Below are 27,229 nucleotides of genomic sequence, written 5' to 3' on the forward strand. Positions count from 1 at the left end.
GACCTCATGCCACTGCAAGAGCATCCTGGATCCACTCATCTTCCCGTTCTCGGGTTGTGCCATCTTTGTACCCACAGTTCCTTGCGAGTGCTCATAGGATGAGGACAAAATCTTCAATGGACTCACCAGTCCGCTGCTTCTGTTGCGAGAGCTGATGCCTCACTAGGATGACATTTTGGGGCCTCATGTAGCAAGCTTTCAGTTTTTCGATGGCCGACTCATAAGTAGTGCAGTCCCTGATGATCGGCAATCCTTTACATCCGATGCATGAGAGAACCACCAACCTCTTGAGTTCACCTGTGGGACCATTTGTGTGGCTGCCAGGTACATTTGGAAGCATGCCAGCCAGTACGTGAATTCCTTCAAGGCCTCTGGGGACAGAGGGTCGATCAGCAACATCGCTGGTTTCAGCAGAGCTTCCATCCTCTTCCTTACTGAATAAAATTGTAGTTCAACTGAAAACACTCAAGTCCAGAGAGAGTACAACATGCTTTTATTCAGTAAGAATAACACACAATAGTCTTTGGACTGAACTGGGGTTTTGGCATGGATCCAGGGTTTATATCGGGATATGCAGGGGCAGAGTTGGAGGAGGAACCAGTCCTTAGGACATCACGTCAATAGTGAATTCCCAGTTTCCTACAGAGTGTGACACCACTCATCGAGCTGATCTATCTCCCTCCTGAACGCTTCCTCGTTGCTGTTTGTGATTCTGCCGACAACAGTGGTGTCATCGACAAATTTATAGATAGCATTAGAATTGTGCCTGGCCAGTCATGGTATATAGTGGGTAGAGCAGTGGGCAAAGTACGCATCCTTGAAGTGCAATTGTGAGGAGAAGTTGTTTCCAATTCGTACTAACTGTGATCTTCTGATGAGGAAGTCAAGGTTCCGATGAGGAAGTCAAGGATCCAGTTGCTGAGTGAGTGAGTGCAGAGGACTAGGGTTTGGAGCTTGTTGACAAGCACTGAGGGAAAAATGGTGTTGAAGGCTGAGCTGTAGTTGATGAAGAGCAGCCGTATGTATGAGTTACTGTTTTTGAGGTGATCCAGAGCTGGGTAGTAAGTCAGTGATGCGTCTGCTGTGGAGCAATTGTCATGATGGGCGATTTGTAGTGGGTCCGTCCTTTACTTTGTAACAATATTAATATTTGGGAAGAATTCATAAGATTTTGAGTAGGTCACATATATACATTTTAAAACAGATCTTATTTGAAAGACTGAAGAATTCGCATTGCAGCATCTCTTGGAGAATGAGCATCTTTCAAAAGTAGGTGTTAATTGAACTGACTCCTTCATAAAATGCTTGACCATTGTCTTGTTGGAGTCATGTATCCTTTCTGCAAAGTGCTCACAGAAGGTCAATTCTCGATTGTTTACCTAAGATAACAACTTGAGAAGAAGAAAGAACTCCAGTTGTTTTGCTGGAGACGGTGGGGGTTTTGCAAGGACATGAGTCACATGCACTCTTTGGACTTTCAGTTGGAAAAAAGAGAGAGTTGAGTTAACAGCTCAGTCAGTCTGCGTGTGGGACACTGACAAGTAAATGAAAAGTGCAATCCAGGGAAAACTGTTTGAAACTGATGAAAGCAAGTTCCAGAGCAGTAGATGGCTGGAAGTGCTATCTGTCTGATGTTTCTCTTGAAATAGAGGAAGGAATGAAACTCTGTGGTAGCTTGAAGAAAGAGGTTACCATCTAGAAGACCCTGATGGGGCAAGTTTCATCAGCAAGACCCTGAGGTGACTAGTGGTGGTACCTCAGTTGTGGAAATCCTGGAGCAACAAATATCTCTCTCTGCAAACCCTTCAACAAGAACCTTCTTGAGCGGTAAACATTTACCTTTCAAGCACCAAGCCTGGTGAACTTTATACATGTTAAATTCTGTGCACAGTATGGTGATTGCCTGCACCCAGAGAACTTGGAAGAAGGAGAAGTGAGATTGAACTGTGAACCAAAGAAACTTTTCTTGAATTTGCACACACTTTACATAAACGTGCACTTAGAATTAGATGGGGGTTATTAGGGTTAGTATATAGTATAAGAATAGAGTTAAGTTAAAGTTTGATTTTATTTTCATGTTTGAAGTTGATTAAAAATAACTTTTGTTTTGAAAGCCACTTGTCTTGGTGAATGTCTATTGCTGCTGGGTTTTTGGGTCCTTTGGGCTTGTAACAACTTAGTGTGACAGATTATGTTATATTTTATATTATGTATAGATATGTTTTAAAAAGGAGATAAATTGTGGTGTTTTTTTTAGTGTAGGTCACAAACAAACACAAACAATTCACAACACATCTCATTTAAAATGCCAAGCTCTATTCAAGCCAGACAGTCCAGGCTCCCAGTGCCTGGACAATAGAAACTGCTTTGCTGAAGGACTTCACAAGTAGGTGTTAATTGGACATGCTGTGAAGTAATGGATTCTGAAAGCAACAGATGAACAAACTCAGAAGATTGGGTCTAGTGCAGTAATCTGTCTGAAGGTAATGTGCTGTTTTAGGAAGGTCATATGGTTTTGTAAGTGTAGAGAGGTTGGGGGGTGGGGGGGAGAGAGAGATAGAGTGACTGCTGGTTTTCTGCAGTGGCTTTTGGAAGCTTGTTTGAAACCCCATTTTGAAGATGGGTTGTGAGTTCTTAGTTCAATCTGTTCAAAGCCCTTGTGGTCCATACAAAAGATAAGGGAAACAGTAAAGGAAATCTGTGGTGATCTGAAAGAATGAGGTTTTCATCTGGAAAATCCTGATGGGGCAAGTTTCTTCAGCAAGACATTGAAGTGGCTGATCGGAAGGAATCAATTTGTGTGTGTCCAACGAGCAACAAATCTCTGTCTGAAAACCAACAAGAACCTTCCTGAGTGGTAACCATTTACCTTTCAAGCACCAAAGCCTGGTAAACATTCATAATTTTTAAATTCTCTGCACAGTATAAGAATTGCCTGATACCGGTGAAGTTGGAGGAGCGAAAAGTGAGATTGGGCTGTGAATGAAAGAACTTTTCTGAACATATACAGACACATTACATACACATGCACTTAGAATTAGAGGAGGGTTAATTTAGGTTAAGTGTTAATAGTAATAAGTTAAAGTTTGATCCTGTTTTTATGTTTAAAGATAATTAAAAATAACTTTTGTTTAAGTAACCATTTGTCTTGGTGAATGTCAATTGCTGCTGGGTTTTGGGGTCCTCTGGGCTTGTAACATTAGGTACATGTTAATTCTGTCCATGACCAGCCTCTCAAAGCATTTCATCACAGAAGATGTTTGTGCTACTGGGTGACAGTCATTGAGGCAGCTCAATCTGCTCTTAACATAGAAACATAGAAACATAGAAGATAGGAGCAGGAGTAGGTCATTCGACCCTTCGAGCCTGCTCCGCCATTCAACGAGATCATGGTTGATCTTAAATTTCAATACCACGTCCCTGCCTTCACTCCGTAACCTTTAATACCCTTATACTGAAGAAATATATCTAATTCCCTCTTAAATATATTTAATGAACCTGCCTCTACTGCCCTCTGTGGCAATGAATTCCACAGATTCACCACCCTCTGGGTAAAGAAATTCCTCCTCATCTCGGTCCTAAATGGTTTGCCTATTATCCTCAAACCATAGCCCCGGGTTCTGGATTTTCACATCATTGGAAACATCCCATCTGCATCCATTCTGTCCAGTCCTGCCAGAATTTTATAGGTCTCTATGAGATCCCCTCTCAATCTTCTAAACTCCAGCGAGTACAATCCCAATTTGCGCAATCTTTCCTCATAAGTCATTCCTGCCATTCCAGGTATCAGCCTGGTGAATCACCTCTGCACTCCCTCCATTGCAAGAACATCCTTCCTTAGATAAGGTGACCAAAACTGCACACAATACTCCAGGTGTGGTCTCACCAAGGCCCTGTACAGCTGCAGTAAGGTATCCTTGTTCCTATACTCAAACCCTCTTGATATGAAGGCCAACATACCATTTGCCTTTTTAACCACCTGCTGTACCTGCATGCTCGCCTTCAGAGACTGGTGTACAAGTACCCCTAGGTGTCTCTGCACTTCCCCATCTCTTAATCTATTGCCATTCAAATAGTAATCTGCCCTCCGGTTTATATTACCAAAGTGGATAACCTCACATTTATCCACATTGTAATGCATTTGCCATGTATCTGCCCAGTCCCTCAATTTATGCAAATCACACTGGAGCTTCCTGACCCCCTCTTCCGTGCACACAACCCCTCCTAGCTTAGTGTCATCTGCAAATTTGGAGATATTACATCCAATCCCCTCATCCAGATCATTAATGTAAATTGTGAACAGCTGGGGTCCCAGTACAGATCCCTGTGGCACCCCACTGGTCACCGCCTGCCACTTAGAAAATGAGCCATTTATCCCAGCTCTCTGTCTTCTACCTGCCAGCCAGTTCTCAATCCACATCAATACTTTGCCTCCAATCCCATGAGCCTTGATTTTGGAAGCCAGTCGTTTATGCGGGACCTTATCAAAGGCCTTTTGGAAGTCCAGGTACACCACATCAACTGGCTCTCCCCCATCTAATTTACCTGTCACCATCTCAAAGAATTCTAATAGATTTGTCAAGCACGATTTACCTTTTGTAAATCCATGTTGACTCCATCCAATTCCTTCTCTGCTAGTCATATGCTCCGCTATTACATCCTTAATAATGGATTCCATCATTTTGCCCACTACTGATGTAAGGCTCACCAGCCTATAATTCCCCGCTTTTTCTCTACCTCCCTTTTTAAATAGTGGGGTAACATTAGCTACCCTCCAATCCATGGGTACTGATCCTGAGTCTATCGAGTTCTGGAAAATAATTCTTAAAGCATCTGCTATCTGAATGGCCACTTCCTTAAGTACCCTAGGATGTAGATTATCAGGCCCTTGGGATTTATCTGCCTTCAATCCCATCAATTTCCCCAAGACCATGTCGTTAGAGATACTGATTTCTTTTAGTTCCTCCCTTGCATTAGTCTCTATGTTTCCCAACATCCTTGGGAGGTTATTTGTATCCTCTCTTGTAAAAACAGAACTAAAGTAAGAATTTAATTGGTCTGCCATTTCCTTATTCCCCATTATATATTCCCCTGATTTCGACTGCAAGGGACCTACTCTGGATTTCACCAATCTTTTCCTCTTGACATATTTATAAAAGCTTTTGCAGTCGGTTTTTATATTTGCCGCAAGCTTACTTTCGTAATTTATTTTTGCTCTCTTGATTAATCCCTTTGTCCTCCTTTGGTGCATCTTGAACTGCTCCCAGTCTTCGGTTGTGGTGCTTTTTTTGGCCAATTGATATGCTCTCTCTTTGGACCTAATGCTGTCTCTAATTTCCCTTGTTATCCATGGTTGAGTCACCTTTTTTGGTTTATTTTTATGCCAAACCAGTGTAAACGATTTTTGCAATTTCTCCATTAGATCTGTGAATGCTTTCCATTGTCTATCCACAGTCAACTCCTTCATAAACACCACCCAATCAATCTTACTCAGCTCCCGTCTCATACCATCATAATTCCCTTTATTTAAATTCAAGACCTTAGTCTCGGTTTTAATTTCCTCACTCTCCATGTCGAGTGAGAATTCGATCATATTGTGATCGCTCCTACCCAAAGGGCCTCGTACAACAAGATTGTTGATTAGCCCCTTATCATTGCATAATACACAATCTAAAATGGCCTGCTCCCGAGTTGGTTCCTCGACATATTGATCTAGATAACCGTCCCGTAAACATTCAAGGAATTCCTTCTCCTCAGTATTTTTACCAATTTGACTAGTCCAATCTATATGCAAATTAAAATCTCCCATGATGACAGCTGTTCCCTTATTGCACGCTTTTCTAATTTCTCTTTTAATGCCTTCCCTCACCTCTACACTACTATTTGGAGGTCTATATACCACCCCCACTAACGTTTTCCGCCCCTTGCTATTCCTCAGTTCTACCCATATAGATTCCGCATCTTCCGAGTTGATATCCTTTCTGTCAATCGTGTCGGTCCCTTCTCTCACCATCAATACTACCCCACCCCCTTTTCTTTCTTGCCGATCCCTCCTAAATATCGTATACCCCGGGATGTTAAGTTCCCAGGCTTGCCCACCCTGCAGCCATGTTTCTGTAATCCCAATCAAATCATATTTGTTTATCTCAATTTCCACAGCTAATTCATCTACCTTGTTCCGAATGCCTCTTGCATTAAGATATAAAGCCTTCAGATTTGGGCACTGGGATAATTGATGCCCTTTTGAAGCAGATGGGGTCCTCTGACTGCAGCAACGAGAGATTAAAAATGTCTATGAACATTCTGGCTAGTTGGTTGGCACAGATTTTCTGTACCCTGCCAGGTATGCCATCAGGGCCTGACACCTTGCGAGGGTTCACCCTCTTAAATGAAGTTCTGATGTCAGCCTCAGACAGATATCACACAGGGTCTTCAGCCTTTGCATGGATTCTTGTAGGTATTGCTAGATTCTCCTTCTGAAAGTGACCATAGAAGGTGTTCAGCTCATCAGGTAATGAAGCATCACAGCCATCTATGGTATTCATTCTCGCTTTGTGGGCTATAATGGCCTGCACTCCCTTCCATAGCTGGCATGTATCTGTCTCTATCTTGCCACTTTGATGAAGAGATATCCTTCTGAATGTCGTACCTGGACTTCTTGTAGAGATCTGCATCCCCAGCCTTAAACGCCCTTGATCTTACCCTCAACAGGTTGAAAATCCTCTGGTTCATCCTAGGCTTCTGGTTGGGGAACTCCCACTATGTGCACTTGAGCACACACTCATTGATGCAGGTCTTGAAGTCAGTGACACCTGTTGCATATTCCTCAAATCTAAGTCTAAAGATGAGTTCTTGGATCTGGTCTAGTTCACCAATTCAAAGCAGTCCTGCAGACATTCCTCCACCTCTGTCAACCTTAATTTCACCGTCTTCACTACTGGTGCTGTGGTCCTCAGTCTCCAGGGATTGGTTGCACAATGGGAGTAGAAGTACAGCTAGGCGATCAGACTTGCTGAAGTGCGGTCCTGGTGTAGCTCAGTAGGTGTCTTGGTGGTGGTATAGCAGTGGTTGAGCATTTGATCCTCTGATCTCGCATGTGTTGCTGGTAGTTTGTTAGAGTATTCTTCAGGTTGGCCTGATTGAAGTTCCCGATAATGACCAGGAAGCATAAGGATGTATTGTCTTGTGGCTGCTAATCACAGGGCTCAGTCCCACCAGTGCTAGCCTGATGTTAGCTTGTGGCAGAATGTACAATGTGACCAAGATGATGGTGGTGAACTTCCTTGGCGGGTAGAATGGGCAGTACTTGATCTCCAGATGTTCCAGGTAAGGTGAGCAGGACTGGGAGATAACCGTCATGTTTGCGCACCATGATGAATTGATGATGACACAAATGCTACCTATCTTGGCTTTTCCTGATGCCAGTGTTCAAACAATGGCCTCTCAACAGCCGAAACAATTATATTTATCTTAGAATTTATTCTTTTTTCTTGGCATCATAACTTTTTTTCTCTTTGAACCAATTTTTCAAAATTAGATATACTATTACCACCTAATTGTCATTCCAAGGCCATTGTGCAAAGAAATATTCAACAATGATGAATTTATTTTGATGAGATAACGAATAAAAATATTAAGATAGGCATGATGGTGTGAAGCTGGAACAAGTGTTATGGTGTGATATTGGAATAGTGATGGGGAGGCACTGTGTGGTGATGATATGTGAGTGAACAGTAGATCCTATGTTTGATGCTGTATGAATGACCATTAGAGCAAGTAGAGGAGATGCTTTACAAGAAAAACTCCAATATTTTTTAAAGGTTCAGGGAAATCTACTGGTTATGAATACTGATAACCACATGAGGAGGGGTGAGTGGGCAACACAAGTACTGCTAAGTATGTTTCTTTGTTTCAGGAGAATTTTCAAAGCAAGCAAAGCAAGGTCTCAGCAACTGGTAAGTGCGGAGAGCTGTGCTTTGTTTGTTTCGGAAAGTTTAAAAGGCAAGGAGACTGGCGATTGGTGGGAGATTGTGCTGCAGATAGATCCAGTAGCAAATAAAAAGAAAGGAAGCTCAAGCAGGACAGACAGTATGTGAGAGGCTGCTGTGAATAAGGAAACAGGTTTGATAGATCTCAAAGGCAAGGACTCTGAACACAGGATTTTGTAGTGAAGGATTTTATTTACAGAAGGCAAGTGTTGGAAATAGTTTCAGATGCAGCACACTTACTCTTCACACACACACACACACACACACACACACACACACACACACACACACACACACACACACACACACACACACACACACACACACACACACACACACACACAACAGCCGTGGGAAAAAGGTAGTGGCAGTGAAACAACGCGTACAGTTTATTAGCGATCATGGGAAAAAGTCGGTAAGCAATTAAACACATGCAGGCAACTAATAATGAACATGGGAACAAACTACATGGACACACAAACAACTAAGGGAAAAATCAATACAATGCCTACCACCCCTTGACTCTGTGCAGGCAGGACTCTATACTATTTAGGGACAATAATCGACACAGCTCAACAACATTTCTCCAGCGCTGTTCCACATTCCTCAGCCTGGAGTGAAACAGGGTGGTCCCTCGAAGATGGCAAAAGAGAGAGAGAGAGAGAGAGAGAGAGAGAGAGAGAGAGAGATAGAGAGAGAGAGAGAGGGTTTATCCAATTACAAGAGACAATAGCCCAAGGCCAAGTACAGGCAGGCTGGACACCACAAGACCACAAGACAAAGGAACAGAAGCAGGCCACTAGGCCCATCGAGTCTGTTCTGTAAATCTACACTAAGCTACTCTACACTAGTTCCAATTTCCGGCCTTTCCCCCATATCCCTTGATGCCCTCACTAATGAGATACTTGTCTATTTCTTGTTCAAATACTCCCAGTGATCTGGCTTCCACTGCTGTATGCGGCAGTGAGTTCCACAGATCCACGACCCTCTGGCTAAAGAAGATTTTCCTAATCTCTGTTTTATATGGATAACCTCTAATTTTCAGACTATAACCCCTTGTCTTCGATTCACCCACCAAGGGAAACATCTTAACCACATCCACCCTATCTAAACTTCAAAATATGAAATGCCTCTATGAGATCTCCTCTCATTCTCCTATTCTCCAGTCCAGTCCAGGTAATTTAGGTGCAGCCAACAGCAAGGTGTGCACTAATTAGGTGGGGTGGAACCAAACTTTGATTGGCAGCTGGCGTGTCCTCCGACTAGTTATGGGGCAGTGCGGTCACGCGACACTCATGACCCTTCCCAATACAGAGGCCCATTGTAGGAATGGAGAGTTAAAGGCCTTGATTTGAGAGGCTTTGGCAAGCAGAGGCTGAGGACATGCCACAGGTAAGGTCAGGTAAGATCTTTTCATACTAATCCAGAGTAGGTAGTAGAGATGGACGCTAGGGCAGTAATATGCTTCAGTTGTAGGATGTGGAGAATCTGGGACAGCACAAGTGACCCTGAAGACTACACCTGCAAGAGGTACATCCAGCTGCAGCTCATCATAGACCAGATAATTCAGGAGGCAGAGGGCTTGATAGTCATAAATTATAAGGAGACAGTCACACTTAAGAGGCAAGAGGCAGGTAACTGGGTGACTGTTAGGAGAGGGAAAGGGAAAAAGCAGACAATGCAGAATACCCCTGCGGTCATTCCACTCAGCAACAAGTGAACCCCTTTGGATACTGCCGGGGGTGGGACATGGGAGGGGGGGAAATGACCTATCTGGGCAAGGCAGTGGCCAGACTAATAGTACTGTGGTCGGCTCTGAACCTCAGAAAGGAAGGGTGAAGTCTGGCAGAGTGATAGTCATAGGGGACTCGATAGTTAGGGGAACAGATAGGAGATTCTGTAACCATAAAAGAGACTCCAGGATAACGTGTTGCCTCCTGAGTGCTCGAGCCAAGATGTCTCTCAGTGGTTGCAGAATTTTCTTTAAGGGGAGGATTATCAGACAGAAGTCGTGGTACATATTGACACTAATAACATAGGCAGGAATCATGTAGGAGCAAAGTAATTTGAGGGAGTTAGGAAAGAGATTGAAAAGCAGGAACTTCAAGATGGTAATCTCTGGATTACTCCTGGTTCCACGAGCTAAGGAAGGTCAGAACAGGAAAATAGCGCAGACAAATGAATGGCTGATGAGATGGTACCAGGGGGCAGGGTTTCAAGTTGTTCTTGGATCATTGGAATCTTTTCTAGGGAAGGGATAACATTTACAAGTGGAATGGATTGCACCTGAACTGGAGGGGAACCAACATGCTGGGGAGGAGGTTTGCTAATGCTATTGGGGTTTTATTTAAACTAGATAGGCAGAGGGGTGAGAACCAAAGTAACGAGGGAGAGTAAGAGACGGTTGGTGCACAAGTAGATACAGCTGCTAGGGAATTTGTGTGGAAGGACAGGCAGATAGGCGAAAATTCCAGCCATGGGGATGAGTTGCAATATAACAACCACACAGCATCAGAAAAAGTGACAAATACAGGGCTTAAGGGTTTGTATTTAAATGCATCCAGCTTAGCAAATAAAGTCTATAACCTTGAAGTACAGCTACAGATTGGCATGTTTGATTTTGTGGCCACTCACGGAGTCATGGCTAAATGATGGATAGCATTGAGAACTGAATATCCAATGATACACAATGTATCGAAAGGATAGGCAGGTAAGCAGAGGGGCTGGTGTGGCCCTTTTGGTAAGGAATAACATTAAATCATTAGGAAGAGGTGACAGGATCAGAATATATAGAATCATTGTGGATTGAGTTAAAATATTGCAAGGGTAAAAATACACTGTTGATAGTTATATACAGATCTCCAAACAGTAGCTGGGAGGTGGTCAACAAATTATGACAGCAAATATAAAAGGTTTATCAGAAGGGCAATGTTATGATAGTCAAGGGGAATTTTAACGTGCAAGTAGATTGGGAAACCAAGTTGGGACTGGATTTCAAGAGAGAGAATTTGTAGAATGCCTACAAGATGGATTCTTGGAACAGCTCCTGGCTGTCAAATTGTCTTTCAGGTGGTCTGATTTTCCGCTGTGGCCGTCGTAATACTGACTGCGACTGCAGCGCAGCGATGGGGTCCTGGGCAGTCTGGGGCACCTGCGTGCAGTCATCAGGGTTGGGCTGGTGGGTGTGTGGTGATGAGTCTGGCATGCCCTCTGTTTGGGGTGAGGTAATGTGCCATGGCCCTGGTGCATCGTGGCTGGCTAGGGGTGAGGGGGGAATGTGGTGGTCTCCAGAACCCCTGAGGGCGCCAGATCCCTAATGGAGACAGTGTCCTCATGCCTATCAAGCTACACCACCTAGGCATATTGGGGGTTGGCGTGGAGGAGGTATACCCTTTTGACCAGAGGGTTAGACTTATGGCTCTTCACCTGCTTCTGGAGTAGGACCGGCCCTGGGAAAGTCAGTCAGTGTGATCCCTGTTGCAGAGTTCCTGGGGAAGGAAAACATACGTTCATGCATTCGCGATAGTACATAGAAGGGACTTGATGGAGCTGATGGAGTGGAGTGCTTCTGGGAGGATCTCTTGCCAGCAGGAGACTGGAAGGTCCCTAGACCACAGGACTAGGAGGACAGCCTTTCAGACCGTGGCATTCTCCCTTTCCAACTGCCCGTTCCTCTGGATGTTGTAGCTGGTGGTTCTGCTCGTGGCAATATCTCTGGCTAGCAGGTACTGGCACAGCTGGCCACTCATAATTATAACTATGAATGTAGCTGGGGAAGCTGAACAGAGTGAAGAGACTGCGCAGGGCCTGGATGATTGTGAAAACTATCATGTCAGGGCAGGGGATGGCGAACAGAAAATTGAGGAAGTACACATTGTGGTTGGAGGAGGGCAGGGTCCTTTGAAGTCGACACTCAGGCGTTCAAAACGGCAGGTGCTTTTTATCAACTGCGCTCTGTCTGGCGGTAGAAGTATGGTTTGCACTCTGCGTAGACTTGGCAGATTTTGGTCATTGGCCTGAGCTCCACAATGGAGTACGGCAGGTTGCAGACTTTGACAAAGTAGAAGAACCTGGTAACTCTAGGGTGGCAGAGGTCATTGTGAAGGGCTTGTAAGCAGTCAGGCTGAATGCTGGCACAAGTTCCGTGAGAGAGAGCATCATGGGACTTGTTGAATTTCCCTGCCCAATACAAGGTATCGTAATTGTAGGTGGATAGTTCAATTCTCCACCTTAAAATCTTGTTTTTTTTAATTTTACCACACTGCTGGTTATTGAACATGAATGCAATTGCATGTTGGTCAGTTAGCAAGGTAAGTCATTTACTAGTCATGTAGTGTCTCCAGTGCCGCACTGCCTCGACATTGGCTTGAGCCTCCTTCTCAACAGAGGAGTGTTGAATTTTGGGGCCCTGGAGGGTCCAGGAAAAGAAAGCAATTGGTCAGCTGAAAAATACACAGGCAGCGGCCATTGGTGACTCAAGGCGAGAAATCCCTGCAGGCTGCAGATTGCTGGCAAATACAGCAGGATAAAGACATTTATCAAGCTCCTCTGTAATTTTAGTGTATTTCAGAGACTTTAGAATCATGTCCAGAAGAGATTTGATGCAGATGGATTATAAGCCTATTTTCAAAATAACCATCAGTCATTTGATTAGAACATGTTTATTAGTTGCATGCTATCATCATATCAAATAATTTTCAGGTTGTTGTTAATGCTACATGATTTTTTTTCCAGAAAAATGAAGAGGGAGGTCAACAAAGGAGATTTGATGTTTCCTGCAGAAAAGAAATGAATGTTGTTAAGCAAGCTGTCCAGATCTATCATTGTATGCCCCTTAAAAGAGATTGGTAAATGATAAGAGGAAATTGTGCCTTTGTTTTCCTCCATGTGGTACTCCACAGCACTATTTACAGAAAAAAAGACAAGAAAAATTTGTCAGAGTTAATGGGACCTTTAATCATAAAACTTATGGGAATCTTCCAATTATCCTCAGAGTTTCTTTTGGGTGTTGGGGTGGGGGGGAAATAAAAGGATCCCATGGTTGCCCGTTACTAGTGGTGTTCTGCAATGGTTGGTGTTGGGGCCGCTTATTTTTACAATATATATTGATGATTTAAATGGTTTCATGGCAAAGTTTGCAGATGACATGAAGATAGGTGGTAGGGTATGAAGTGTAGAAGAAATCGAAAGCCTTCAGAGAAACTTGGACAGCTTAGGAGAATGGGCGAAGAAATGGCAGATGCGGTATAATGTACGGAGAAATATATGATTGTGCATTTTGGTAAAGGAAATAAACAGTCAAATTATTATTTGGATGGAGAGAAAATTCAAATCTCAGAAGTACAAAGGGACTTGGGGATCCTCGTGCAAGATAACCTGAAAGTTGACCACCAGGTTGGATCGGCAGTAAAAAAAAAGCAAATGCTATGTTGGCATTCATTTCAAAGGGAATTGTGTATAAAAATAGAGATGTTGATGAGACCCTATGGGTCTCTAGTGTGCAGTTTTGGGACCCATATCTTAGAAAGGATATAGCAAGGTTGGAGAGGGTACAGAGGAGGTTTACCAGAATGAGAATGATAACATATGAGTGACGCTTAGTGGTTCTTGGACTCTATTCATTAGAATATAGAAGAATAAGAGGGAATCTCATAGAAACATTTTGAGTAATGAATGGATTGGATAGAGTGGATATAACAAGATGTTTCCCCTGTTGGGTGATTCCAGGACAAGAGGGCACAGTCTTAGAAGTAAAAAGTGCCGATTTACAACAGAGATGAGGAGAAATTTCTTTAGCCAGAGGGTAGTGGATTTGTGGAATTCATTGCCATATGCTGCTGTGGAGGCAGGATCTTTGGGGGAATTTAAAGAGGAAATTGATAGGTATCTAATTAGTCAGGATATCAAGGGATATGGGGACAAGGCTGGAACTTGGAACTAAATGCGAGAACAGTTTAGCTCAGGGAGATTTCACAGAGCCAAATGGCCTACTTCCGTTCCTTTTTCTTGTGATCTTGTGATATATAACTGATGTTTGGGACTCTCAAGCCAGGAGATCCTATACTGGAACAACAGTGTCAGATGAACAAATGCGATTTCACCAGACTGATGTTTGGTGAATGAGAGTTCATCCAGTTATCCAATGTTATAAATCATGTGTTAGACTATTCAGGATGGTGTACCTGGAAGAGTACTGAAAATATGTGCAAACCAACTACTGAAGTGTACACGGACATTTTCAATCTCTCATTGCTGTAGATGGAGGTTCCCACTTGCTTCAAAAGGGCATCAATCATACAAGAAGAAGAGTGAACTGCCTCAATGACTGTCACCCAGAGGCACTCACATCTACTGTGATTAAATGTTTTATGAGGTTGGTGATGACCAGAATTAACTCGTAGGAAAGTAAAGATCTGGACCCATTGCAATTCACCTACTGTTACAATCGCTCTACAGCAGATGCAATATCACTGGCTTTTCACTCAGCTCTAGATCATCTAGACAACAGCAACATGTGCATGGTTTGATCATCAAGCTCCAAACCCTGGGCCTCTGCACCTCCCTCTGCAACTGGATTTTTCACTTCCTCATCAGAAGACCTGAGTCAGTACATATTGGAAGAAACATCTCTTCACTGACAATTAACACAGGGGCACATCAACCTTGCACTCAATGTTAGCAAAACTAAGGAGCTGATTGTGGACTTCAGGAAGGGGAAATCAGGAGAACATGCAAGTCCTCATCAAGGGGTCAACAGTAGAAAGGGTTAAGAATTTCAACTTCCTGGGTGTCAATATTTCTGAAGATCTGTCCTGGGGCCTCCATGTTGATGCAATTACAAAGAAGACTCTCCAGCGACTATACTTTGTAAGGGGTTTGAGGAGATTTGATATGTCACCAAAGATTTACAAATTTCTACGTGTTTCCTGAAGAGCATTCTGACTAGTTGTGTCAATGTCTGGTTTAGATGTGCTTTTGCACAGGACAGAAAAATATTACAGAGTGTTGTGAACTCGGCCAGCAGTCTTCACTCCATTTCGGACATCTACAAGAGGCGATATCTGAAGAAAGCAGTCTTTATCCTCAAGGACCCTCATGACCAACGCCACGCCCTCTTCACACTTCTACCATCAGGAAGGAAGAACAGGAGCCCGAGGACAAGCTTCCAGTGGCACAAAAACAGCTTCTCCCCTCTGCCAATCAGATTTCTGAATGGACAATGAACCCCTGACATTACCTCACTTTCTCTTCCTATGCACTAATTTATTTATTTTTTTTAATGTAAATAATATTTGCACCTATAATACAGTTGCAAAAACAAGGAATTCATGACAATAAATTAGTGAAATTTCAAAATTTAAGATTCCAAAATTTTGATTCTGTAATAAACAATATTTCCCTGATACACTTCGCTTTAGTGCAGGGGTCTCAAGCTTGCGGCCCACGGGCCAACTACAGCCCTCGGGATGATAGTTTGTGGCCCCGCCTTAATATGAAAGTTTAATGTTAGTGCGGCCTGCGAGTTTGATATGATTGGCACTTTTCAGTGTTGTGTGCGGAGCTGAATGAACCTACCAATCACGGTTGGGTATATTGCTCTTGGGGGCGGGACATCGGCTGGGCTTATTGCGAATATAAGCATATTTGTGTGCATTTTCTATTTGTCATTATATGCACGCGGCACATGCGCAATTTCTGCGGCCGCTCCCGCTTCACGCGCTTCGGCGTCCAGTCTTAACCCGGAAATTGTTGCTCAGCGGGACAGAAAAAGAAGCAGAAAAGACGCATCGGCTAAAAACTGAAACTTCAACGCAACAATGACACCAAGTGGAATTATATATATTATACAGCCCCAAACATGTCTTTTTCAAAGCCTGCAGTGAAGAGAAAGTTTGGTGATGAGCACAGACAATTTCAGGAAAAGTGGGAAATGCAATATTTCTTTGTTGAGCACAGGGGTATCCCGACGTGTCTTATTTGCACAGAGAAAGTTGCAGTGCACAAAGAATACAATTTGAAACGTCATTACATAGCTAGACATGCTGAGGAGTATTCAAAATACCAAGGAGATGAGAGAGCCAACCGGGTTGCTAATCTTAAAACATGTCTAATGAGGCAACAAGATTTCTTTAAGAAAGCAACCAAAGAGAATGATGCAGCAGTCGAAGCTAGCTATGTGGTTAGTGAGATGATTGTTAAAGCAGGAAAGCCATTCACAGAAGGTGAATTTGTCAAAAAGTGCATATTACAGGCTGCAAGTATTGTCTGTCCAGAAAAGAAAGGTCAGTTTAGCAACATCAGCCTTTCTGCCAACACCGTGGCAGAGCGCATTTCTGACCTGTCAAGTGACGTTTATGATCAACTGTGTGAGAAAGCAAAATGTTTCAGTGTATACTCAGTCGCTCTTGAGACCACAGACATCACCAACACTGCCCAGCTCGCAATCTATGTTCGTGGTGTTGATGACAATTTTGAAGTCACAGAGGAGTTGCTCACAGTAATTCCAATGCATGGCCAGACCACCTCTCAAGAGATATTTTACCAGCTGTGTGATGCCATTGAGAATGCCAGTTTTCCATGGAAGAGGTTTGTTGGAATAACAACCGATGGAGCGCCATCAATGACAGGGATGAAAAATGGACTGGTGGCACTTGTTAAAAAAAAAACTGGAAGAGGAGAGTCTGGAGGAGGCCATTGCTCTGCACTGCATTATCCGTCAGCAGGCTCTTTGCAGCAAATGCCTGAAGTTTGACAATGTGATGTCTGTCGTTGTGAAATGCATCAACCAAATCAGATCCAGGAGCTTAAAGCACAGAAGTTTCCATGCTTTTTTTAGAGGAAATGGAGTCAGATTATGGGGATGTGCTCTACTTCACTGAGGTACATTGGCTCAGCAGGGGAAACATATTGAAGAGATTTTTTGAGTTGAGAGCAGAAGTGAAAGCCTTCATGGAGAAAGATGGGGTTGCTGTTCCCGTGCTAAGTGATCCCAAATGGCTCATGGACTTAGCTTTTCTTGTTGATATTACACATGAGCTTAATGTACTGAACAGAAGTTACAAGGCCAGGGGCAACCTGTCAGTGCTGCCTATGACAATGTGAGAGCATTCTCTGCGAAACTTATGTTATGGAAAGTCCAGCTTTCTCAGACAAACCTTTGCCATTTCCCAGCATGCAAGGCGCTCATGGATTCAGGCACACCATTCAGTGGTGAGAAGTATGTGGATGTCATTTTGAAGCTACAGGAGGAATTTGATCACAGATTTTCAGACTTCAAGATGCACAGAGCCACATTTCAAATTTTTGTGGACCCCTTCTTCTTTGATGTGCAAGATGCCCCTCCTGTGCTTCAAATGGAGCTCATTGACCTGCAGTGCAACTCTGAACTCAAAACCAAGTTCAGGGAGGTGAGTGGAAAAGCAGACAAGTTTGGGCAGTTTTTGAGAGAATTTCCCCCCAGCTTCCCTGAGCTTTCCCGAATGTTCAAGCGGACCATGAGTCTTTTTGGGAGCACATACTTGTGCGAAAAGCTCTTCTCTACCTTGAACTTCAATAAGTCCAAGTATAGGTCCAGACTTACTGACGAGCATCTTCAAGCCGTACTCAGGGTCTCAACTGCCTCCTCCCTTAAGCCAAATGTGGCTCAGCTATGCGAGAGGAAGCGCTGCCAGATCTCTAGCAGTAAGAAGTAGGCAGAAGAAGACATGTTCATAACAGTTTATGTTCAATGTTCCATTCATGCTGAGAAAGTTAAAGGTTAAAGAACTGTTAATATAGACATTTGAATCTGAATAATAATAATTATATTTCTCCAGTCAGCAACTATATGTGGTTTCTTCAGTCTTCTATATCTGCTGTATTATTATTATTTTCATTTTTTTTTATTTATTACTGATTGATTTTATTTTTTTCTTATGAATTGTTAATTTTTTTATTTTTTCATCTTATTTTGTGTTAAAAAATAAAAATAAAGACATTTGATAACATTGGAATGTTTTTGTAAGAGCTTTTCTTGTGGAAAACGTGATGCGGCCCAGCCTCACCCAGACTCTACCTCCAGTGGCCCCCGGGTAAATTGAGTTTGAGACCCCTGCTTTAGTGAGTTATGTGATATTGTGCAGTGCAAGTGCATGAAGAGTCCAGTGTACCCTAATCAGCTATAGGATCCAGTCCAGGGTAACATGAGCCGCCTCACGCCATTTTGTACTGTGCCATTCCAGGATGCACCAAAGTTGTTCCTATATGGGCTCCTCACCCTCATTGGTCATCCAGACATGCAGTAGTGGTCTATTTTACCACCCAGCATCAAGGGAAGGTCCCCAGTGGAGATTCCTGAATGCAGGAATCCTCCCCCTTTACATCAGGAACCTGGGGTGGAGAGTGCTGCACCACTTCCTGAGTCGGTTCACTGACATGCCTGCCTACCTGAAGGGACTCCTCTTCAAATTCTGGTAGCACTTTAGCTTTGTGCTCTTGATCTATGGCTGCCACCGGCAGTGCAGAAGGGGGCCTGGCGTTTAGTGGATCTCATTGTGGGGTTGCTGTTGAAGTTGGTGAAACTGACCATTCACAGGTTGAGGCGCCAGGCATTCGAGAGAATGGGGAGAGCTGACTGCCTGACCATCTTACGGGGTTACGTCCGGGTCCATGTGGTGTTGGAGTGGGAACACTGGGTGTCAGAGGGGACAGTAGCTGAGTTCATTGAATGGTGCCCCCCCCCAGGGGATCGCATGTGTGGTTGATGACGAAAATCATGTTTTAATTTAATGTTTAATACTATGTGATAGAGAGGTGGTCATAATTACTGCTTCTCGTGGTTTGGTTGCCACGTGTTATGGTGAGTTTTGGTTTAAGTTGTAGCTGTATTTATGTTTTGTGTTTGCAATGTTGTAATTTGAATAAAGTTTGTATGTTTAAAAATAAAAGAGCCAAGTATAGTACAGGGGGCCCAAAGTAAAACATGAAAGTCTGCAGACACCATGGTTGAAGTAGAAACACAATGCTGGTGCAACTCAGCAGGTCAAATGGTGCCTTTTATATTCCAAAGATAAAAAGACATAACCAACATTTCGGGCTTGAGCACTTCATCAAGGTATGGAAAAATGTTGGCAGGCATCTGAATAAAAGGTAAAGGGGCCAATTACTTCCTCGAAGAGGTAAGAGTGAAATCCCACTTCCTTGGACCTCACATATTTCATCACAGTTTGCAACCTTCTCAGCCATGCAGGTGGCCAAGATTGTATCCTGTATGGTATGGGGTCCTGTCCATTTTAACTATGTGACTAACACTCGACTCCATTGGTGGTTAAACCTTTGCATTTATGCCATCGTGTTGATGTAATGGATTTTCAATGACTGCTTCTCCATTGATAGGAACTTGGATTAGGTGGTAATGCAATTATGGAATTTTAGTTATGGGCTAAAAGGAAATCAAAGTAAGTAGAATTCCTCAAATACTTTACAAATCTTTACAGGATCATTGTGCAATGGATCTGAATGTGTGTTTGAAAATTATTTTAACTGTTTGCTCATATTGCATGGATGTACTTTTATTTCTCAAAATGAAGTATTTTAGGTAATGGTGTATCCAAAGGAAATAGATCTCCTGTATATCTACAACCTTCTCCAAAATTAAAATGGTATACTTTCAACTTGCTCACTTTAAAAGCATCCAAATGGTGTGGGATTACCAGTACAGAATTCCATACCTAATTGTGCATTTCACAACCAGCGTTGATTTTTTAAATATATCTCATGGAATTCTTTTCCAAAGGGACATTACGAGTGGTAATGGTGCCTAAAAGTCAAATAATGCTGGGAAATGTGTATTTTGATTCTATGATGTACCCTCAAACAATTTAGAACAGTGGTTTTCAAACTGCCCCCTAAACTCACATTTCACATTAATCAATCCCTATGCTGTAAGTGCTCAGTGATTAGTAAGGGATTGCTTAAGGTGGTATATGAGTGGAAAGGGAAGGTTGAGAACCACTGCTCTAAAATATTACTGAAATATTTTGCTTTTGAAAAATTGTAATTGTCCCATTTCCTTTGGAGTTACCCACTGCTAAACTGAGGCCATCCACAAATTGGAGGAACAGCACGTAATATTCTAACTGAGCACTCTCCAATTACTACTGAGTTCTCCAGTTTCTGTTAGGCCCCTTCCCTTTCACTCTCTCTCTTTCTCTATCCCCATCTCCTTTCCTCTAGCTCTCATCCCCTTTCCCTCTACATTCAGAGAGCTACTCCCTTCCTCATCACCACTCAGCGTTTCTTCTTGTGACTTCCCATCCATATCCACCTATGACCTATTGGCCTGTGTTCCTCCCCCTGCCCCTTCTTCCCCCCTCCCCCACCCTTTTTTTCAGACATCTGCTTGCTTTTTGCTCATACCTTGATGAAGAGCTCAGGCCTGATGCATTGGTTATATATCTCTTGCACTTCTGTAAATTATAGTCAGAGCATCTGCAGACTTTCCTCTTTAACTTCATATCTTTGCATTGCACAGTACCAAATTGAGTGTGTTTGCTGAATAATATAATAAGGTTAAAGAAATGATGCCTGGTTGTTACAACTTGTTCACAGAAGTAAGATAATGCCATGCCAATAAATTACAAGAAGCAGAATATTGAGTTATTTGTTCATTACTAATATGGCATTACCTTCAAACAAAGGAGGCTTTTCCTGTTACTTGCTGTAAAATGCTATCAAGAAAGAAGGTGGCATGATTAGCATAGAGGTTAGCGCAACGCTATTACAGCACCAGCGTGACAGGTTCAAATACAGCCTTGTCTGAATGGAGTTTGTGTGTTCTCTCCGTATTTGATGGGTTCCCTCCAGGTGCCCTGGTTTCCTCCCACCCTTCAAAGTTGATGAGGGTTCCAGGTAAATTGGATGTAATTGGGTAGCACAGGCTCACAGAGGGGCCTGTTTCCGTGCTGTATGTCTAAATTTTTAAAATATTAAATTTAAATTTAAAAAAAGATTAAAATTTCAAAATACTTCCACATGCATGCAAAAATAGAGTCTTGATAATAGGCAATGATCTCCATGAGGAAACATTGAATACTTCTACAAGATTGCTTTGGTAATATGATTTGTGGTATTTTGTCCTGGCAAACTTAACACGTAAAAGTTCTTGATGTTTCTGAAATGGCCAAAATAGTCTCTGCACCACATATCGCGATCCGCTAAAAAGATCATTTGTACCATGATGTTGATGATTAATATTTCAAAGATAAAATGGGAAATAAATAAATGCACTCAAATTACTGCAGATGCTGAGATATGGAACAAAAAGCAGATTTCTGGACGAACTCAGGGGATTAAAGCAGCATCAGTAGAGGAGATCAATGGTTTAGGTTGAGGCCTTGCATCAAGACTAAGAAGGATGAGGATAGATTGCCAATGTATGAGGGAGGAGGATGGGACAGAAGCTGATAGGTGATAGGTGGAAACAAATGGGAAGGGGAAGTTGAGCAGACTTGATTACAGTTTTCTTAAAGCTCCCACTTAACAATCTCTATTATTCTTTTTCTCAAAATAGAGCAGAAGTACCTTTTCTCTATTTTACCTGGAATGAAAAGACAAAGATTCATTTTTTAATTATTATTTTATTTACAAATTTTAAACCACAATAAAATTACATTACATTCAATTCAGAAGTTATTTCAAACAATTATACATGTGGTATATAAACCAACCCCACCTCCCCTCCCCCAAAACCCCTAGAAAGAAAAAAAGAAAATAGAAAAAGAAGGACTGAAGAATCCCAAGGGTATAGAGCATTTATATCATTAATTTTATAGTATTGGAGGTTACCAAGAAATGAGGTCTTCAGAGAGTCTATTTTTGTAAATATGGGTGCCATATTTTCCAAAATACATGATATTTGTTTTGTAAAACACTAAGATTCATTGTATGAGTAAATATTATGTAATGAGCAATAATACAATTCCAGTCGCTGCTGCCTTGCAGCTAAACTTCTAATTGCTGATTGATAGTTTTTGCCTTTATCATCTATGGATGTGCATAATGCTGGAGTAATTAGTAATCTTTCTTAGTTTCTCTTTTAAATCTATTCTTGTAAGCAAAACCTCCATGAGTTCACCAGTTGTATAAATACAGCATGCAACCAGATAAACTTGGTTAAGTGACATTTACATAAGCACTCATTTAAATGAACCTATATGCCATGAAATTCATATGATTTGCCCCAGCATGTCTTGCATCCTCTCTTTTTTATTGAAAAAGAATCAGTAGTAAGTTTATATCAAACAAATATACCTAGTAATAGGAAGGACTGCAGTCTCCCCAGATTTCCATATACACTATTTCAGATATTTTTATCAAAAATTATTCATGATGTATCCTGTAATTAACATGTGATACAGGGCAGAAGATGGGGAAATCCATCCAGAAATTTGCAGGCTTTACATCCAACTTCAGTGCTGTTTGGAAATGTACACAACAGAGATGCTGAAATCGGTCTGTCTACTAGGATCCCTTCAACTTCATTGGAAAGGTATTAAATATTTTCAGATTTTTAAAATTTTAATTTACTATTTAGAATATGTGAGAATGCAAATGTGGAAGTGATTAAAAACTGTCTACATCTAAAGGAATAGAAGCATGTCTTCAGTTTCTTATGGTGGATGCATAACATAAAATAGGGATTAATAGAGACATAGTGACGAGTTCAGAGATGGCTGGAAGATAGACAGCAGAGAGTCATGGTGGACAACTGTATGTCAGGTTGGAAGCCTGTCACAAACACGGTGCCTCAGGGATTGGTGCTGGATCCCTTGTTGTTTATCATTTATATTAATGATTTGGAGGAGGGTGTGATTAACTAGGTAAGCAAATATGCAGATAATATGAAAATAGGGGGAGTGGTGGATAGTGAGGAAGGTTTTCTTGGATTACAGAAGGATTTGGTTTGTTTGGAAGAGTGGGCTGAATGATGACAGATGGAATTTAAGGTAGACAAGTGCGAGGTGCTGCATTTCGTAAAAAAATAACCAAAATAGGACATATGCAGTTAAGGGGAGGACATTGAGGTACGCAGAGGAACCTGGGGGTTATGGTACAGGGTTCATTGAAGGTGGATTCCCATGTAGACAGAGTGGTTAAGAAGGCATATGATATGCTGGCCTTCATAAATCATAGTATAGAGTATAGGAGCTGGGAGGTGATGCTGCAGCTGTTTAAGGCATTGGTGAGGCCAGGTTTGGAGTATTGTGTTCAGTTCTGGTCTCCAAATTATAGAAAGGATACAGATAAGGTGGAGAGGGTGCAGAGAAGATTTACAAGGATGTTGCCTGGCTTACAGCATTCTAGATACGGAGAAAGATTAAGGAGACTGGGACTTTATTCATTGGAACGTAGACGGTTAAGAGGGGATTTGATAGAGGTATTTAAAATTATGAAGGGAATAGACTAGATGTAAATAGACTCTTTCTCCTGAGGGCAGGGGAGGTTGGAACAAGACGGCATATGTTGAGGGTAAGGGGGAAAAACTTTAGGAGAAATGTTAGAGGATACATTTTCACTCAGAGAGTGGTGGCAGGATGGAATGATCTTCCAGAAGAGATAGTTGTGTTAGGGGCCCTTCTGTCATTTAAGAGAAAGTTGGATGTGTACATGGATGTGAGGGGATTGGAGGGTTATGGGTGGAGAGCGGAAGGGGGGAGCTAATGGAATTGTTCAAGTGAACTGGCGCGGACTCGAAGGGTCGACATGGCCTGTTTCCGCGCTGTAAACAATAATATGGTTATATAGTTAAAATTAATTATATGTTGATTTCTGCTTTTGAAATTCATTCTCATTTAAGCAGAATACAGCATTAATCCATTTCTTTCATGTGTATTTAGTTAAAGCAGTTCAGCATAAATTTGGGGAATGATTAAGTCTGGAAAAGTTGTGAGTTGAAAAAAACGGGGATGTAAATAATGCCAAGAAGAGTCTATGAGAGGGAAAAGAAGAGTCTATGAGAGGGAACCTCTGTATTTATGCAAAGAATTATCAGAATATTCAAATGACACCAATTTGATTTTTTCCTTTGAAGCTGAGCCATAAACATTATTGAAACAGTTTCATGGATTGTTTGCACCATGGGATAGTTTAAAATAATCACATAAAAATCACTGCTTTCCATATTTTAAGAAATGCACTTCTTTAGTTGCATATGTTCCAGTATTATTCTTTCAATGGTATTTCATTTGTCTTGAACTGAAATATGGACAAATACCATCCTTGTGTTTGTTTCAGTTCTTCCTTTTGCTGCTAGAATTTATTCTTTTTAAAGTTACAAATCTGGTTCAGGGCTTAAAATATAATAATCTTATGATCATATCAAATTGATTGTTCTAAAGTTACTATCCCCTGGAGCCTATGGTTTCCATTTCTTGCTCACTATCTGGGTTAGTTGTGAATATCATATCATGGGTAACATAGCCTCTGAGGGTTCTCCTTAAGTATAGAGTTGTTAAGTAGTTTTGCATAAATTTTAACAACTCTGGTTCAATATCTCTTGGGTCCTACTAATTTATATTGGATTAATTGAAGTCTCCCATTCAAATAACTTTTCTATTCTATATACTTTTCTTATTTTTTCAATTAACCAGATTGTCCTCCCTGTGTGAGAAGGAGGCAAAACCATTGCTTCTGCAGGGATCAGGAATCTTCACTTTTAGCACATTGATTCATTAACCCATTTAAGTATCTGCAACAATCCTGTAAACTCAGCACTCATTGTATTAATAATTTCAGCCAGAAATCTATGAAGAATCAATTATTGTTGTTGGTCACTCATCCCCTTTAAAAATTAAATATAGCTATGGCCTGCTATTAAAATGCCACAAGAAAAGTTGCTCAATGACAAGTTTGCCCCCCATCTGGGGTGTTTTTTTTTTCACACTATGAACCATACTAACCAAAATACACACAAACATTTCCCTCTTGAATATACACAGTGTCATTTTCTCCTCTGGCGTCTGTCTTGATGAGTGTAGATCTGGTAAGATAGCATGCAAAACAATTTCTCCCAAATTATATTCTTAATATGACCTCTGAAGAAACCATGCTATATGTGCAAAAGAGCCACGTTCCCACGCCAGAGCCACAATATGTGGCTAGCGTCTGATTCCACAGAACCTGAATAGCCTGGTGCTAGAATGGATTGGGAAGGGAAGCACCCCGTCTTTTCTAATCTGCAAGGACTCTTGTAAAGGGCATATTCTCGACAAATTCTTAATCTCCAGAGAGCAATGGAAAATTTCTTATTTTCCCCAACTATTTGGTTTCCAATCGGAACCCAAAGTTATGAGTAACATTTAATGAGTCCTACAGCTACATTTATATTAATTAGTTCAGACATCAGGACAGCAAGTTACTGCCAATTACAACTAATTCTCAAAAATATGCATCACAACCAATTAAGAGTAAATACTTTAACCGGCATGAATAGCACAATCCTAAGATTTGTATCTTGAATCCAAGAATGGCCAGTCTTCCTCACACAGAGGCCCCAGCCTCACAAATCACTCCAAGAGCTCTGTACTAGCTGGAGAACTTAGCTTTCCTTGGGACAGCTTTCCTGCATGGAATGCAATTATCACCAACCGGTAATTATCAGCATTGTTCATAACATCGAGCTTAATATGGAAATATTCTTCTTCATTCTTTTTATATTTGGAACTCTGTGACATGGTTTTGGAGGCATGAAGACCTCACCCACCAAAACAGCAGCTCCCCCACAATCATAAAGTACTCAACTTAGCTGAGAAAATAGAGCTCAACGTCATACTTTTTTGTTTCCCTTTAATTGTAGCTACAGCTTGAGCTGCATTCACATCTTCCTACCTATGGCACAAGCATTTTTAGTTCTGTTGCTTGACCTAATTTCCTAATGCACACTGGTTAAAAATAATAAATTCCTTTCTAAATGAGCTTCGGGACATATAAAATCTCAATTTACTGATTGAGGTTCTTTGGGTATCGGCCTCCTGATTACTTCTGAAATATGCAGCAGTATTCTAGATTAACACCTGCTTGAAAATAACAGTGAGCAAATACTGTACTCTTCTTGTTTTGACTTCACTCTTATTTTACTGAGCCTTCTGCTTTACAACCTAATTTCAGGTAAATGGTCAGTATTGAATCAATGTTCCGTTTGTTCAATTTTGTTATGTTAAATCAAATGAAAATTCCCCTAAAGAATAAAATAAACAATCTGTTTAAATAATTAAAGTAAAATTCAACTTCATGAAGATGGAAATATACACCTAATTTTGTTGAAAATCACTGAAATCTGCATAGATATATTATTAAGTTCATGAGTGGAATGAAATTATTAATTAGTCAGCTTTTTTCAGATTTCTCTATTGGTTCTGAAATTCATACAATAAAATCCTACCTGTTTTGCCGGGATAATTCCCGTTATATATTTATAGTCAATCCCGTTATATATTTATAGTCAAACCTTCCCAAACCAGCTGGGAAATAAAAGGTTGCCACTCACTTCTGGGAGAATGGGAATTAAGTGCATCCTCCAAGTGAGTTCAGTGTACATGTCTTAATGTTTTCAAAATCTAATTTGGAATGTATTCATTTACGTTTTTACATCTTGCATGGTGTAGAAATCTTGAAACTTCAGGTTACGAGCATGAACGTTGCTCAACAATGTGGGGATTGAGAGTCATTTTAATGGTGACAAAACGTTCCTTAAAATTAATGGCCAGAGGTTCAAGAGAGATGTAAATTTGGCAGAATGTCTTGTAAATCCTCTGAAATGTGTTCCCATTGAAAAGATTTTGGATCAAAAGTGGAACTCAAGCATAAAAATCTTGTAGTGTTAATAAAACAAATTTGCTGGAAACTTTAAGAGAAATTCTTAGCTAAAAATAAAGTTTCTAGAATTAAAGTATATCATTTATCTGGTAAGGATAGCAGTTAGGTTGTAGAATTCAAAGAGTATAGATAATTATTGGATCTTTGAATTGGAAGGCAATGCACAAGGATCTGTGCTGAACACTCAACTATTCACAATATTGAGTCATGGAGCTCTACTGCATGGAAAGGAGCCCTTCATCTCATCTTGTCCATGCTGACCAAGCTTTATTAGGGTTCTATTAACAAATTATACCATTGAGAGCTTTACCACTATACCAAGCATGTCCATGACACCATGATTAAGAGTAGAGTGCTTGGGGACATAGGTATCTAAAACAGTGACAGGT

General features: G+C 41.4%; 1 protein-coding gene across 4 annotated transcripts in view; it reads left to right on the plus strand.

Moving 5' to 3' along the window:
- rgs7bpa (regulator of G protein signaling 7 binding protein a) overlaps positions 1 to 27,229 on the plus strand; it is a 98,830-nt gene that overhangs the window by 64,983 nt on the left and 6,618 nt on the right. For all 4 annotated transcript variants that reach the window (XM_069924500.1, XM_069924498.1, XM_069924496.1 and 1 more), the window contains one exon: positions 22,385 to 22,515. In XM_069924500.1, the coding sequence (XP_069780601.1) occupies positions 22,385 to 22,515 (131 nt within the window). The remainder of the gene's footprint in view (positions 1 to 22,384; positions 22,516 to 27,229) is intronic.

This window comes from Narcine bancroftii, chromosome 3 (assembly GCF_036971445.1).
Source record: "Narcine bancroftii isolate sNarBan1 chromosome 3, sNarBan1.hap1, whole genome shotgun sequence".
NCBI classification, from domain to species: domain Eukaryota; kingdom Metazoa; phylum Chordata; class Chondrichthyes; order Torpediniformes; family Narcinidae; genus Narcine; species Narcine bancroftii.